Source organism: Crocuta crocuta, unplaced genomic scaffold (assembly GCF_008692635.1).
Source record: "Crocuta crocuta isolate KB4526 unplaced genomic scaffold, BGI_CrCroc_1.0 scaffold38, whole genome shotgun sequence".
Taxonomy (NCBI): domain Eukaryota; kingdom Metazoa; phylum Chordata; class Mammalia; order Carnivora; family Hyaenidae; genus Crocuta; species Crocuta crocuta.
Window position 1 is genome coordinate 3,508,665 of NW_027532605.1, and position 17,879 is coordinate 3,526,543.

Consider the following 17,879-nt stretch of genomic DNA (forward strand, 5'->3'; position numbering starts at 1 on the left):
TGAGATACTAGGGGTTAGGACTTCAATATATGAATTGGGGGAGGGGGTCACAATTAAGGCCACAAAACTGATCTCCAAGGTTACTTACAATTCCAGCAAAATTTAGTAAAGAATGCCAGTGTTTTACTCAGGAGCTGTTTATTCTGTGAATCAGAAACAAAATGTGTGATGCCAGTTGTAGCTTCCCTGGGCTTCTGAAGTCAGCGTGAGGCTATACCCTTAGAAAAGAATGGTTAGCAGTTTGTGCAACCCAATCCAGCCATATTATTCATTTATGTTATCTAGGGGACTGCTATTTACTTTTCCAGTGGTTGATGTAGAGTGAAAGGCTTTGGCAAACAGTGCTAATTAATACAAGTTTACAACAGGCGCCCTGGTGGGGCCTGGACTGCCCCTTGTCTTAAGTGGTGTCATCCAGGGTGCAGACATACTGGAAGTAGACCTTTCTCAGGAATGGTCATTACTGCCCTCACTGGTATTGAATAAAATGCAAAAAATAAAAATATAATGCAAATAAAATAAAATGCAAATATCTCAGTAAGGGCAGCCAAGTCTTTTACAAATTCTGTCTGAGCCAGTACATGGATAAATCTCCCAAGTTTTATAGTTCTAACTTCCATTCAAGTCACCTGGCTTTCCAGAAAGAAAATCCTCTATACACATCCACTATCATAAATCACATCGCCTATCTCTGACCAGACAGTCTGTTGTCATGGTGTGGCCTGGACGAATTTGCATGAATAGCATTGTGCACATTTCTGACTTATCAGCAAAAACCATTCAGCGTCTGAGTCCTTGCAGGGGTGGGCAGGGAGCGGTGAGGTCCGCTGTGTGGTTTTTCATATATTAAACCCAACCACAGTAGAAAGTTAGATCATTAGAGCCAGAACTCAAAGAAGCCACAGCATCAAGTCCAACCCTCTTATAGAGACAAAGAAGTAGAAGTCCAAACAGGCAGAATGGAGGCCTCAAAATCTGTTAGCCAGTGAAGGTCAAGGTCCATGCTCCCTTGCCCTACGGCTCTTTGGTAGATTACAACAATGTGCTGTGTTCCTACTCCAAGGTTCATACATGAAGTCAGACCTAGACAAGGGCCTGAAGAAATGCCTGTGGACTGGGCGAGCAGCGACAGTGCCTGGCGACGCTACTGTGGTTATTCCTCTGGTAACAGCTGTGCACTTGGATCAAGGAAATTGGATGTATGTCTGAGTTGACTTTAGAAGACAGTTAACATTTTAAACTTTGAGGAATCATAAGAGGAATGGCATAAGAGGAAAGTAGTAAAGCAAATGCCAGTCAACAGCTGCCCAATATCCTGGATCAAAAAAGAAAAGTTTAGGGGCACCTGGGTGGCTCAATTGGTTGAGCGTCTCACTTCGGCTCAGGTCATGATCTGGCAGTTCGTGGGTTTGAGCCCCGCTTCGGGCTCTGTGCTGACAGCTCAGAGCCTGGAGCCTGCTTCAGGTTCTGTGTCTCCCTCTCTGCCCCTCCCCTGCTTGCGCTCTCTGTCTTTCCAAAATAAATAAATATTAAAAAGTTTTTTTAAAAAGTTTACTGAGAAGGAAAATTTTGTTGTGAGATAAAATGGGCCAAAAACACATTTCTCCTGAGGTAGCCCCAGAAAGCTACGGTGTCAGTGCTAAGGCAGGACACAAGGTGAGCCAGGATTTCTGTCCCCAAGCAGGCAGACTTTGAAATCAAATAATCAGAAATTATCTGATTTGGGNCAAGCTCAGGCTGTGTTCATCAACTCTTCCGGTCTCTAGACCAGCCTGGGAAGCCTCTGAGATGAGTTTAGCCCACCAGGGGGTTGACTGGTGCCCTGAGGTTTTCCTTTCCTTGATCCCGGAAGTAGCGCCACAGAACCCACCATGAAGAGTCAACTATTCTACCAACACTAATTTTGAGTCATCTCCCTCTTTCTCTCTTTCTTGAACTTTCATTAGCTTTCGGACTTAATTCAATGTAATCCCAACTCACAATGCTAAACACCTTCCCTAAAGTGAAAAATAAGTTATGGCTTTTTCAAGAAAGAACAAAATAATACAAATACAATTTCAGTAAACTCCTGCCCCAAACTTGTCAATTAACACATTGTTATGACTACAAATTTTGTTCTATTCTTTTTTGAACCAGGAAACTCTAACTGAATATTAGATTTTGTTCAAACCCACTCCTGTGCCCCCTTTTTTGTGACATTAAGTAAAAAAGAGCATCAACCTCAGTGGCCTTGAGACCTCTGCTTGCTGCAGGCCCTTCACAATTCCTAACCCTCCATACTAGTATTTTGATAATGTTCTCCAATTCTTTAGCAGTTTCCCCACTTACTATCTCCTTTGTGCTTGTCAATAATCTTATGAAATAGGAAGGGCAAGAGTTCTCATGAATTCTATTTTGCAGCTGAGGAAATCAAGGCCCTGAAAGGTGAAACAAGTTGCCAGGGTCACAAAACTAAATAAATCACAGAACCAAGACTCAACCTGAGGTCTTCTGCTGTCAAATCCTACCCCCTTCCCATGGTCAGCAGACCTCCTACACCTGACCATGAGGATCTGAGGCAAACTGAGGGAAACTCAAAGGGTGCTCTTTTACACACACACACACACACACACACACACACACACCCATTCTACCTTAAAAATCTCGTTTCACAAAAATCTGCTGTGACATTCTACCTGCATTTGAAACATACTCGATTTCTAACAAAACCTTACTGATAGAACCAAGAATAAATTAATAGTAATAACTTAGTAGTAATGAAAGACTATTCATAATTAAGAGGAACTTGATTAAGAGTAACTAGTCTTCATCTACTTTGATGGATGCCAACATTATTATCTGACACACTGAAAAGAGTGTGGGATCTACCAGCCAGAGACCTGAGTCCCCACCCCACCATTCAGAAGGCTAGCCCATGGGCAATCACAGCAAATCTGTTCCTCCTAGGCATGTATGGTGGATCTGCCCATCCAACCAATGAACATGCCACCAAGAATGGAGTACACGTGCAGAAAAAGAAGTTTACTACTGCCTGACTCACTCCCACAGTCATCCCAATGTTAAACCACATGTCCCTCCTACTCCAGTGTCCTCTGACAGAATCTTTGGGAGTCCCCTCCTCTTCCCCCACGCCCGCAACTCAGGCTCTCCTTGCTTGATCTGTTAGGACATAATTCTTAGTCACCTCAGTCTACCATAACAAAATACTACAGAATGGGTGGCTTAAACAAAAGAAGTTTATTTTCTAACAGTTCTGGAACCTGGAAGTCTGAGAACAGAGTCAGCACTGTCGGATTCTGCTGAGGACTCTCTTCCTGGCTTGCAGATGGCCACCTTCTCACTGTGTCCTGCCATGGCTGAGAGAAAGAGCCAGAGCAAGCTCTCTGGTGTCTCTTCTTATAAGGGCACTAATCCCATCATGAAGGCCCCACGCTCATGATTTCATAAAACCTCAGTTACCTCCCAACAGCCCCATCTCCAAGTACCATCACACTTGGGGTTAGGGCTTCAACACATGGATTTCAGGGGTCACAATTCGATCCACAGAAACAGGCTTCTCTGTTCTTAATACCCATGCTCTCTGACACAATTAGGAACCTAACCTGGGGCTCCATGCACCATGGCTGCAGGTTCTCAGGTGCTCCACCCCAGGCCCCCAGGGAGTCAACATGGTCTTTCCACCAGTGGAGGTTATCCGGCTCTCATCAAGCCATTATAAAATGAATATAACAAAACTTCACTGTTTTGTAAAGTGATTTTAACAATAAAGATATTTATTAAAACTGTATAAGTCATAAAACCTACAATAATATTATTTCCATTTATTTTTATTGATGATTTAGAAATTAGACATGGAAATAATGATTTTCTGATGTAGCCTAATAGGAAACAGAATAAAATGGTTCCCTCTAAAAGATACAAGAGTCTGTAGAATAAAGTATATTCCAGCTACTGGTAGCATTCCTCAGGTAAGACAATAAAAAATAATTTTACATTCAGGCATGTGTATTAAAAAATAGTTAATTGATTTGTTTACTTTGTTTATACTGCACTTATCAAATAAGCCCTCAGCACAGAAAATCACACCTAAGCCATTAGGCTATTTGGGGCATCATATTCCCTCCAGTACTGCGTTTCTCCAGTCTCATGGAAATGCAGGGGTCACCATTCCTAAGGGTGAAGAGAGACTCACTCTAGGATGAAGGCCTTGAGTTATGAGTGAATAACATCAAGAGAACATTAGAGAAATCATCATCAAGACCTCAGGGTCTGACTTTAGGATATAATTTTCATCCCCACATTAGAAGTACTGATCTTGTCTCTTTTCAACAGTCCTGCTCTATGGCAGCTACTGCTTCCAGAAGTAATACTGATAGTAGTATGTACCTTGTTTGGGGTAACTAGTTTCCCAAAATAGATTTACTAGCTGAAGGGAAGGGTGGGAAGTAGAGAAGGAAGATGGTTACAGAGAACTTCAAATCACGGGGTGGAGCTAGCTGTCCTACGTACATGTCAGTGTTCCCCAAAAGACATCTCCAGCCTCCTCTTCTCTTCCAAGAGCTGGGCTTACAAATACAACTTCCCAGTGGGCATCTCCACAGTCTCAGAGGATTCCCACAATGTCTACACGCCAGTATCCTCTGTCCCCCTCCCTGGGCTCCCTTCCTTGGTGGGGACACCATCACCTATCTGGTATCTAGCTCATAAAATAACTTATCCCTTGCTCCATATACAGTAAGTCCTTCCCAAAAAAACTCTCAGTTTTATTTGCTTTACTCTTTTCCCACTCCCAATGTCTTAGGTGCCTAAGTTAACATTTCTGTAGCACCCAACATTTTTGTTTGTTATGTGGTCTTCCATGCCATGTGAACCCCCATAAGAGAGGTGCCTTGTCTATCTTGCTCAACACTGTAATCCCAGAATGGAACCTGGTCTTTAATAAAGACTTCTAAAAAACATTGAGTGAACAAACATTTAATTGTGAATTAACTCTATATGATACACAGTCATCATGAGAAACAGTTTTTGTCACTTATTTTCAGCGTGTTTTGTATTACTCTCTTCTTCACGCTACAGAAAGGCAGCTAATCTGGAGAAATGTGAATTTCATGAAGGGTGAAAGGAATAATTTGAGAGAATGGGGCATTTTAGAGGAATGGAGGTCTTACCAGGAAGATAAAGGAAGGTACTTGAAACAGGTAAAAAAGTTGTACTCATACTGGTCATTCAGAACAGAAAAGAGGAAGACTGAGAAGTCAGACTGGGTTGCATAAAGGGACAAAATACTGGCCACTCTAAGTCTGTGCCCATGAATCTATAAAGCAGCTGAGATCATTAGCTTTGGAGTCTGAATGGCTTGGGTTTGAATCTTACCTCTGCTGTTTACTAGCTGTGTCACCATGGGCAACTTATTTAACCACTCTGAATCTTTCCTCTTTGAAATAGACACACCAATGCTTAATTCACAAGGCCATTAAAAGGATTAAACGAGGGCCTGGCAGTAAAGTATTTAGCACAAGCCTTTGTAAGCACTTTTCTATAATAAGCACTCAAATGGTAACATACTAGCTATTATTATTTTTGTAGTATCACCCTATAATTATATTTTTTGTTAAGTTAGAGATTTTTAAATTTTTAATGTATATTTTTTGTTTACCGTCTAGATTGCATGGCTATTCTGAATTGTGAAGTTGCTAAAAAAAAAAAAAAAAGAAAAACCCACAAAACCCCCCAAACCTTCATCTAGTTTGGTGGAAGGCATTAAATTAACAAAGGTAGTACATGAATTACCAGTTTATGACTCAAAAAGAAAACAACTTATAATTTCTCTGTAACTCAGAGAATGAAGTAAATTGGGACTCTTCTAAAGTAGAACAAGGTAAAATAATGATGATAAATTTACCACCCATGTAGATATTTTTATAAAACACAAAGCAGAAATCTGTTCAGAGTACCCATTGCTCTAACTCACCAATGGCTCCCACTTCTCTTAGATGTGTCACATGCTATCCCTTAATGTGATCCTCAAGGCCCCGCAGGTTCCCTGCCCACCTTGCCGACTTATCATTAGTCCTCACTCTGGCCTTAGGCCATTCACCCCTGTGGTTTCCTCTGTGCCCCAAATCTTCACTGGGTGGCTTCTATTCAGGACGCTGTTCAAATGTCACATCAGAGAGAGCCTCCCAGTCTACCCAAGCTAAAACAGTCTCCTCTCCTCAGTCACTCTGTGAACCCTCTTCCATGTTATTTTTGCTATATATTACTCATTATCCTCAGAAATAATCTGTCTACTGCTTATTGTCTACCCCAACAGTACGTTAGTTCCATGAGGAGCCTGTGCTTATCTTACTACACACTTGATATATCCCCAGGGTCTAGAAAAGTGTCATCTAGTATGTGCTTAATAAATACTTGTTAAAGGAGTTGATTAATAATAAGAGTAATAATACTACCTACTGTTTACAGTTGAGCACTTAGTATTGCTATCCATTATCCCATTTAATCTTAATAACAATGCTATGAAGTTAAGTACAATTATTAAGCCCATTTTATAAATGAGGAACCCGGAAGGCTTAACAAAGCTAAACTGCTGCTTAACCAAGGTCAGACATACAGTAAGTGTGGGATCTGAAACTAGGTCAAATGGACCTGTGAAAATTCGTACACACACACACACACACACACACACACACACACACACACACACACACATATCCTATAGGTAGATGGGCAAAAAGAAGAACAATAGGAAACAGAATAGCTACCAGATTACCGCACAATTCCTACTAGGGCTTGAGAAGGTGACTGAAGTCAAGGCTAGACTAATTTGCTCTCTTCTCTTTCTCATTCTTCTAAATGGAATGTAATGTCTGGCCAACATTCTTCAGTCACAGCCAAGGACTACTGCCAACACTCCATCCATGAGGATTCCTCATGGTACTCAGCGGTCAACTCCAAAGCACAGCTGCATGGTTCAAAGATACAGTACCTAGACAAATAACATTTACTCTTTTTGATAATGTCTATGCTTCAATCCATGGGTTATCTTTTTCAGGAAAAGCTAACAAGTTTGTCTGCTTATAGATTACTATTCAGAGATACTGTTTTCAGGCAGAGAAAAGGTGAAGAAAAGATGCTTACTACTTCAGCAATAAAAACAGGGCAGTATTCTTCCTTCTAGTTGGAAAGGCTTTGGAGAGGTATGCTACGTAGTAAACTTCTAAGAAAATTTCTTTTCTTATCCACTCTTCAAAGTATCCTACATAAAATTATATAATTGCAGTCTGGTAAATATTTCTATGGAGAAGTAGAAATATAATTAGCCAGATTACTTAGGTTTTTGACTGCACACACAAAAAAGGCAGTAAATTGACATTGTATGACTCAAGATAATTAAGCAGCTGGTACAAACACTCATACTTGGGCTTATTGCTTGTAATAAACTTTATGGTCTTTGGCATTTCACTTGGCTTTTCGGTACCTTAATTTCTTTTTATATATAAAAAAATATACTCGCTACCCAAATCAGGGTTGTTGGGCAGTTTGACATTAATTCCCAATAAGACAGTAGAAATTTGCATCTGACCTCATTTTAAAGACCTGAGGCCATGATACTTATATAAAATAGACTTTTAGTCATTTATATTTATGCTACTTAGTTAGGGGTGTATACATGGGGAGTGCACATATCAGGGGCACAAATCCTCAATGTTTGACATATTGGTATATAATAGGTCTCTATAAAATATATACAACTACAAACACACACAATTCTATACAAGTATAATCACACTGATTCACTGTAAGTAGACAAGCTTTTGGCTATTTTCCAACTGAAAATCCAGAAAAAAATCAGAAAGGTGCATATCCAACAACAAGTATGGAGAAATTATGAACTTTTTCCGTATTTCCTTAAAAAATTAAATATTACAGATAAAGTGGAGGTTCTTCATGTCCCCTTTATTCCCTATCCCAGTTGCCTCCTTTCTACATCCTGTCTAGGGCTACTAGGAATTTGAAATGTATTTTTCCTCTCCAAATTTAAATGTCTTTTGATATAGATGTACGCATAAAAGTATGTGTACCTTTTACTTTTTTAATATTTTTAATGTTTATTTTTTTTGAAGGAGAGAGAGAGAGACAGCGTCTGAGTGGGGGAGGGGCAGAAAGAGAGGGAGACACAGAATCTGAAGCAGGCTTCAGGCTCCGAGCTGTCAGCACAGAGCCCCACGCAGGGCTCACACTCACAAATGGGGACGTCATGACCTGAGCCAAAGTCAGAGCTTAACCGACTGAGCCACTCAGGTGCCCTTAAAATACGGTAGCTTTAAAATGCACTGTTAAGATATGCATAAATGTACCAAATTATGTATGATTCTGAAACTTGCTTCCTTCCCCCATTCAATATAGTCTTTTAAAGATTTTTTTAATGTTTGTTTATTTTTGAGAGAGAAAAAGAGAGAGTGGGGGAGGGGCAGAGAGCAAGGGAGACACAGAATCCGAAGCAGGCTCCAGGCTCTAAGTTGTCAGCACAGAGCCCGATGTAGGGCTTACACTCATGAACTGTGACATGACCTGAGCTGAAACTGGACACTTAACCAACTGAGCCATCCAGGCATACCCCCCTCATTCAACATATTTTTTTAAAATTTTTTAAATGTTTTTATTTATTTCTAGGAGAGAGAGAGAGACAGCGTGAGCAGGGGAGGGTCAGAGAGAGAGGGAGTCACAGACTGAAACAGGCTCCAGGCTCTGAGCTGGCAGTCAGCACAGAGCCCGACGCGGGGCTCAAACCCACGAACCGCGAGATCATGACCTAAGCGAAAGTCGGACGCTTAACCGACTAAGCCACCCAGGCGCCCCTCATTCAACATATTTTTGAAAGCTTTCCATGTTGACATATTGATCTAGTCCATTGCTTTTACCTTTTACATAGTCTTCCATCTTATGACTATACCATATTGAACATATTTATTCTCCAGTTGATAGATATTTAGACTATTTCTCCTTTCCACTGTTAGAAAGCTGCATAAGCAAGTAAGCGTCCATGTACATGTCTTTCTATGTGTATTTAAGTTTTTCCAGATAAGGATATGCCTTAAAATGCAATTTTCACTCCACAGAAAATGTCTAACTTGAGTACCCCAGGGACCACAGAACTGTCCCCACAGTGTGGTCTAGGTAATGAATTTGCAGGAGCGGTGTTTACTCTTGCTGGCGCACAACCTGACGAACATCACCTCAGCCTGTGAGATATGGGGGGGGGGAAGCTGTCCACAACCACAAGTTACAGCTCATAGGGAGTGAGTTCTGTTCTCTTTAACTCAGTGAGTGCCTCGGTCAACCCAGTGTCCCAAAGGTAGAAGAGAAAACAAACTAAATATGACACCAATAAATAAAAGCCCTGGATTCACTTATACTACCTTGCCATAATGGCCTTTTGTTCTGAACTATGAATGGCTCGATTATCAGTAATGCTGTTATTAACAAGTCAGCCTGGTAGCTATAATATATTTCTTTGCAGAGTTGTTCTTTTCAAGGGACTATAAAAAGCAAATTACTCCCTTTCAACTCTTGATCATAAGTTCTTCTACTTTTGAGATTCTATAGCTCACAGCTTTCTAATAAGGAGAATCTATACTTGCTTGTAATAGCTCTAAAAGGCTTTTCCTTTAAAAATGGATATCAATACCTTTGAAGATAAAGTGGGAAAGGAACAGAAAAAATAGAAACCTATCACATATAAATAATGATAGCTACAATTATAATCATTCTGTACGTCAGGTATTACAAAAATGGTAGCTTATACTCACCAAACTCTAAAAAATGGCACCAGGGAGTATATAAACAATCTACAGTCATAAAATGGGGGGGGAGGAGTAAAACTCAGTTTGATCAAAATGTTTTTGAAAAGAACATTAATTTTGAAAATGCTGAAAACCACATTTTAAGTGTGCAGGCTTAATGATCTGTATACTTATGGTGCTAAGTCCCTGTGTTTTTGTCATACTCATGGCTCTTGTATAAGCAAAATGATATAGCTGAAGATTGACCAATAATTTTTAAAAATCAACTGAACTCCTAATATGTGCCAGTCGCTGTGCTAAGCACTTCCCATATTTTATCTCATTAGTCTTAATTAGAAGAAATGAAAACAACAATTAAGATGTAGGTACTAAAACTATCCCTATTTACAGATGACAAAACAGAGATGCAAAAACTTACGTAACTGGTCCATGGCCACACAGTTCCAAAAGGCGAGGCCAGGCTCTGAAACCAGGCAGCCGGCCTCTAAGCCTGTGTTTGTGACCACTCTGCAGCAGTGCCTCTCATGAATAAGGACAAGAAGAAACCATCCCCTCCCCTCAGGAGAACAGGATTTTGTTTCTCTACTTTTCTTTCCTTCTGTTTCTGCTCCTTACATTCCTTCTCCCTTTATTTTTCTCTCTCCCTTGTTTATGTCTTAGGTCCACTTATAAATACTCATAGAGGGCACCTGGTTCAAGCGATGGCATGGGAGAGGAGCTCAGAAGGTCATTTCCTCCTAAGGCAGATGGAAAAAGGTTACAGTACATACCATACCACACACTCCCCCCAACACAAATACTCTTCAGCATGAGAATACATCCTTTAAGCCACAGGGCATAGACTAACATTTCAAGAAGATCAGAAACTTGGAATAAAACCTTGGAGACTACCGTAATTGATTTTCCTCAGCCCATTTCTCTTCTTTGACCACAAAATTTCCTTGCTGATCTTATCTGTGTTTTAACTGTCCCAAATCGATATCCCCAGTCCTAAACTTGGAGGTGCAGCTTAAGCTTCAGGCTTGTAATAGTCAACTCTGTTAGACATTATGAACTCAGATCGCATTCCCCCAAATCTGCATCTCCTTCTTGAATTTGCTACTGGATTTTTAGTGGAACCACTAAACTGGACACTGAATATCCAAACTGGAAACATGGGGAACTCTACCTTATTTCCCACATCCAAACCATTAGGTTAATTTTACCTCCCAATCCTTCCCTTCCAAGGCTCAATTTCTGTTGGTGCTACTGTAGTTCAGGCCTGTATCATTTCTCCCTGTTTTCATCTCTCCCTTGGACTATTTTAAGAACCCTCTCAGTAGGTGACTTGCTTCAAAGTTACCTACCTTTTTCCAAGTAAATAAGAATCTATGACCCTCACCTGCTCTGAACAGTGCAGTGGCTCCCTATTGCCTCCAGGATAAAGTTTGCGTTCCTAATCCCAGCACCCACCTGGCCTCGAATAGCCCAATCCTTTCTGTGCTAGGCCTATATCCCAAGAACCTGCAATTCTCTAAGCCTAAATAGCTGTTCTACTAAGTTGAACAAATATGCAGGATTTTGGTCTTTAAGTAAGAGACATACTTGCTCCTGTGAGAATGTACTACATAACTACAAATTTACTGTGAACATTAAGTCTCCTTTTAAAAATGAGAAGACAGGGGCCCCTGGGCGGCTGGGCTTGAGCTCCACGTCTGGCGCTGCACTGACATTCGGGAGCCTGCTATAGATTCTCTGTCTCCCTCTCTCTCCACCCCTCCCCCAGGGGTTGGTCTCTCGGTCTCTCTCTCTTTCTCTTTCTCAAAAACATATAAACATTTAAAAAAATGAGAAGAGAGAAAAAAAGTTGCTTAAGGTCCACACTCTTTTTGCATTTTCACCAAGAACTGCGAGGACGCCTTGAGAAGAAGCCCAGTCTGGTGAGGGCGCTCAGGCAGCCTCTGGCAGGCGCAGGGTGGAAGCCCGACAGGAATGGGCATGTTAGCAGGGTCCAGGTCCACCCACGGTGGGGGGCCACAGCGAGGTACAGCAGCTCTAAGGGACGCTGCTGGACAGGGTGCAGGGGTCTCCAGAGCTGAGGAGACAGACTGAGAGTCTGGGGGGCAGGGTAGAGACTGGAGAGGAGAGGGCTGCGCAGAGAGAGCCACCGTGGCTGAGCATATTTGTTCACCTTGGTCACAAGGTGAATCAACCGGGGAACCTGAAAAACCGTGAATGCCCGAGTTCACCCTAGGGAGCCGTAAGCAGCAGGTCCGAGCGCAGCCTGAGCACCAGGAGTCCTGAAAGCGTTCCTCCTGCGTCTACTGGGTGAGAACGGCCGGATGGGCTGAACCCAGGCAGAAGCCAGGAGAAGCAGCCTGCAGAAGTCAGCACCCTGCCATGGAGGGTGAGAGTAGGATCTGACAGCCAGCAGATCTAGACTCAGCTAATACAGTGGTAAGAACAGAGAGGAGAGGCAGCAAAACATAAGTAACTAAACAGGGTCTTCTCTAAATCCTTCAGTGGCAGGCTCACATTCCGCTTCCTCTGTGAAGCCTTCCCTGAGCACCCCGACAGCAGTGTTTCCTTTTCCTCCTTCTTATAATGCTGACTGCTGTTCCTCCAGTGACAAAATTTCACGTCCTATGCCCCAAGTGTCCTCAGCTGGTAGCCTATCATCTTGTTCTTGGTCATCCTGCACCAGGAAAACCGGAGCTTTCTTCCTCTTGCTGTTTGCATCATGTATTTGCTTCTTTCCCAAGCTGACTGGCTAGCTCATTGGGATACTTAGCTACTATTACATAGTAATTAATGGCTAAGCATGGTTAATCTATAACCCCATCCAGATGACATTTGCATGGCAAAACTGACCTTGAGTGCAAAAATTTTAAGGCAAAGTCAGAGCTGATTGAGTAGATTTTTGTGTCCCTTAAAATTTAAATAAATTTAAATCAAATAACATAGGTGCCGGCCTAATATTGGATAGTAATGATTTACAAATTTACAAATGATTAACTACAATGTATTTTGAGCACAACTCTACCCACAGCTGTTAAAACATTCAGCAGCATAAATACATCCTTAAGATAAATTTGTACTTCTAGTTAAAGAAATCTCTTAGCACCTTTACATAAATTAGCCTAGAAATATACTTGCTGTAAATTCCAAAGTTGTGTGATTTCACATCAAAAGAAATTTACCTTTTTTAGTGGAAAGAATAAGCATCAACCTATCTGCCTGAGAAAGCTACTTTCCAGCGAAGAACAAAATCCAAGATCAAAACCAGAAATCACGAGTGTGTGTGTGCGTGTGTGTGTGTGTGTGTGTGGTTAGACTGATCGTTTATCACCTGAAAAATTGGGCCCAAACTGTGTAACTGTTAAATTACTAAGTACTTCCAAAATGGACATGCTATTTTACTATTATTTTAAATGTTTTTCTTTTAATGTTTATTTTTGAGAGAGACACACACACAGAGTGAGAGCAGGGAAGGGATAGAAAGAGAGGAAACACAGAATCTGAAGTAGGCTCTAGGCTCTGAGCTGTCCACACAGGGCCCAATGCAGGGATTGAACTCATAAACTGTGAGATCATGACCTGAGCAGAAGTCGAAAACTTAACCAACTGAGCCACCCAGGTGCCCCTGGACATGCTATCTTAAAACATTGTTTTCTGGTATGAGTTTTTCTTCATTATGAATCTATATTAAAAAGTTGTGGAAAACTCACTTTGTGCTACATTAAGATATTTACAATCTTTATGGTAGTGCAGACTCCTAAAAACAAACAGTAAGATAGTCACAGAGTATTGAAAAAATACACATGCATACATAAAAGCCACAGACAGATCCCTCCTTATGATCCTATAAGAAAACATAAAAAATCATCAACTCATAGAAACATAATCTCTTTGTCAACTATTGAGTGAATAGAATTCCAGTGAAGAGTTTACAATTGTCATCAGTACACTTTCAACCCCCCAAATCTTACCCAACACCACCTGACTGGGCTCCCCAAATTCTCAATAAAAGAAACATATCTGTTCTACTTGAATAGTGAGCACAATCTTCCTGTAGCTATTTGGATCTTACATAAGCAGTTAGGACAATACATTTAACGGACAGAATTAAAACCCAAAAGAGGCAAATGACCACAAATTAATGAATGGAATCCCAATAGACTCTTGGGGGCAGCAGTGTGACCACAAGAGCCTTTTTCTTCCATCACACCATTAAATAAGAAGAGGAAGATATTTTCTGTACATAAAAACCAGAAAATTAAGGTTAACTGAGCTATAGGTTTTCAAGTAATGAGTAACAAATAATGCTTAGGAAAAAAAGAAACAACAAAAAATGCTCAGTAACTACAAGGGTAAGCTTCATGTAATTACCAAAATTAGTAGTAAATCTTCTACGATTTTATCATGAATATATACACCTTAGACAAAAGGCAGAGACAGAAAAGAAACTTTTCTTAGCTTGTGAGAAGAGACTAGCAATTTCTTTGAAAATATAATGCACACTCATACTCTGTACTGAGTCAATATTCAATTATTCAAACTAACATTCAATAGTTATATTAATTGACTGATTAAACCATGACATCTCGGAATGCCAATCACTCATAAGACCTGAGTGTCTTTCTGGGAATAAATGACTGCGATTTCCTTCCTTCCTTCCTTCCTTCCTTCCTTCCTCCCTCCCTCCCTCCCCTTCCTTCCCTACCTCTCTCTCTCTCTCTCTCTCTCTCTTTCTTTCTCTCTCTTTCTCTCTATCTCTCCCTCTCTCTCTTTCTTTCTTTTTTGATATTTCACCTGCCCCGCCAGCCGTGAGGCCAGAAGGGATAAGGGAAGCCCGGGTGGCCTCGCCCAAATGACAGGCTGAAGAGAAATGTCTCATGCATCATGGTCAATCCACAGCTCAGAGAATGTAAACATGACCTGGACAAAGTTAAAGGACATTCCAAGGCCTTAATATTATAAGACTCTTTTCAAACTGGACCCACCAAATATGCCTTGGGGACCCAATGGGTCTGGGAACCACCTATACAATGCTTGGCTTTGTTTAGTGACAACAAAGGGGTCAAAGATTTGAGAAACAAAAGCAGTAGGACACAGCCTCCCAAAGCAAAACCAACCAAACGAGAAAAAAATATTCACAATTGTTTGGGGGAAAAATGACTCTAGGTTGAAACTTTAAACTAAATCAAATTACTTAAGTTATTAATTATTAAAACCTTCAGTTAAGAGAAGAGAAAGGAAAAAAGGTCACTGTTTCTCAAATCTTGTCAGTGCCTATTTCTCTCTTAATTTCTCATGGAAACAGATTTAACGATACACACACACATATACACACACAGTTGCTCTCTTTCAGTTATAGCAACTTTAAATTTTAGGGACAGACATGCCACACTTTTCTATGAGGTAAGAAGTCTTAAGTGTAGCCAGCTGTACATTTTAGACCAACAAAAGAGAAGAAAGATTTATAAAGAGCGAGGCACTGTTCAGTCAACTTCAGACAAACATTAATGGTGAGGAACATTACACAAGAAAACAGGAAGCATTTATAGATTTTTTTGGCTAAAAAGATTACATGGGAAATTTAGGTGAAAGACAGATTTTTAACTGTCCCATGTCTTCATGGCAGACAAAAATGCAGAGACCAATGTAATGATCAGGAAAAAAAAAATCATGTAAGAATCTCCTCCATGTAGTATCATAGATTAGGGATTATGGCGGGTCATATCACGGCCTCATTAAATAATTTGGACATCAACATAAAACACCACATATAACAAGTAGCTGAGAATAACTGAAGGCTGAAAAAACCTAATCCACATTATTCTCTTCACAAATGCCTGGGACAAGTGGACTCTTCAAGGTCCACAGCATAATCTAGCTCACTACACTGGTGCTCCTATGCCTGAAAACATTTACTGCAAGGGCCTCCTAGCATACAGAGAGGAAGCAGCATTTTTTGTTTGTTTTAGATAATCCAAGTAGGTTCATTACTTCCTTCCTCTTGTTTCTATTTTGAGGAGCAAGAGCAACAGAAAGCCCATTCCCATTCCAGCCCTACTCCCAACACAAATTACAATTTCTTTCTATGTGCTAAAAGGAGCTATGAACAAAAAAGATGAGGTTCAATTGCTGAGGGGCAGCAATAATAAGCATGTTCTTACCTGATATGGCCAATGAGTTCAATGAGCTTGTGACTAAAAAAATAAGCTGTCAGCTCAGACACATGACTCAGGACTGAACAGACCCCAAAGAGAGTCGTAGTTCCATTCAAGTCTTCCAAATGCCAGTAGAGAAAGGTGAACACAAAGCCATATCCAAAACCCATAAACCATGCCACGAACAATACCGAGCCATACTGCACACTGCAAAGCAGCCTGATTAAGTCCCAAAAGTTGAAGGCTTGTGAGTGGCTCATGGTGGTTGGTGTCTCCTCAGAGGACTCTGTAGAGCTGTTCCTCTCCACTTGAGGGATCTCCACCTCTTTTCCTTTATTTTCATTGTTTTTGAAATGGTTATAGCGGAAGCGGAACTGAGTGGCGACAATCAAAGCCATGGTCATGAGAACTCCAAAGACAATAAAGACGATCTGGTAGTTCCGATACTCAGGGGGTTTACACCCCTTTCCATCGATGAGCACTTCTATGTGTGTGTAGTCAATCCCAATGCCCACAGACAGCATCGCCAGGCCCCAGCCCAGGGAGCCCCACATACGCTGCAATCCATAGCGATCTCTGTGTTTTCCCAGATACTGAAGTGTTACAGTGTCCACAATGGTGACAGAAGAGGCACTGAAAAATTCTCCTATTATGACGACTACCAGGATCACCAAGAATATAGCCTCAACCTCTTGCTGATCATAAACAAGGTAAAGATCAGAAGGTAAAGATTTGGTGGTAGTGACAATAGCAGTGGTCGTCTCTCTGGTTACATTTCCCAGGAAGGCAGAGGTTGCTGTGCTTGGATTCAAGGTAAAGTCCATAATATGGTCAGTAATTTCATCTGTCTGAGGTTGCGGAGTGGGTGCACTGGTCTTGTTTGGGGCTGTCGAAAAGATGACAGTTTCAGTGACATTGGGCCCTGTTTCTAATATCACTGGCCAATTGGAAGGGAGTAGGCTCCTTTTCTCACGCATTCTTGGTGATGTGGTAATGGAAGAATTGGTCGGCGGGATAGTTAGCAGGTGACTTGAGTTGGTGGGACGAGATGTTGGGGGAATCTTTGGTACACATCTCAAGGTAGCGGGTTTGACGAATCCGATGCCCAGGTTGAATAAAACCCAACACAAAAGAGAAAAGAGGAGGACAATTTTGCCTTTTCTAAAGCGATCTGCAACTACACCCCAAAACGGGGCACTGCAGAATTCAATGAAGTACCGGATACCTACTAGCAATCCACTCTGGCTTGGTGACATTCCCAGCTGTTTATAATACACCGGCAGAAGTGGGTAAAGAGAGCCATATGCAGAGTAAAAGAAAAAATAGAAGACCTTGGATATCAGAAGATCATTGTTTATTTTAACACAATGTTTCTCTATCCAGTCTACTTCCTCCTCGGGAAGAGCAGAGGTTTCTGTGGAGGTGGGTGTTTCATTTGAAGGTGGTTCTGGTTCCCTGGAAATACCATTAAAGGGATCAGCAAGCACATATTTTCTCTTCTGTTCCTCTTCATCATCCGTTAAGATGGCAACTTTATCATCTGCCGCCATGGCTTCTCACCACCATCAGAAAGTTTTAAAGTTTTAGGGCCTTCAAAATTTTTATTGTTGATCTGTAGAGTAAAATTTAAAAGATGGCTTAGTATGACAATAACATGTAAACACAGAGCTTCATCTTGCAAGAAATGAGGAGTTTCAAACTAAAAATAGTAACTGTGAGAGAATTCTCCCATTTATCATTTACAGCCATACAATACTAAATAAGAAAAATAGCTTTCAAAAAGTCAATACTCTTTGTGGCCACTGACTGACTAATTACATGTTCTAATGGCAAGTTTATGGCTCAAGTTCATTCTCAAATCTTTTCATTGATTTGTAGTGAAAATGTACAAGTGATAGGGATTATGTCTAAGCCAAATACA

The 17,879-nt window shown here is 40.9% G+C and overlaps 1 protein-coding gene across 2 annotated transcripts in view; it reads right to left on the minus strand.

Moving 5' to 3' along the window:
• Window positions 1-17,567, minus strand: part of MFSD6 (major facilitator superfamily domain containing 6) — a 51,055-nt gene extending 33,488 nt beyond the window's left edge. For both annotated transcript variants that reach the window (XM_077780229.1, XM_077780230.1), the window contains exon 1: window positions 15,965-17,567. In XM_077780229.1, coding sequence (XP_077636355.1) covers window positions 15,965-17,508 — 1,544 coding nt within the window. In that variant the 5' untranslated portion in view covers window positions 17,509-17,567. The remainder of the gene's footprint in view (window positions 1-15,964) is intronic.
• Between the last annotated feature and the right edge of the window lie 312 nt (window positions 17,568-17,879).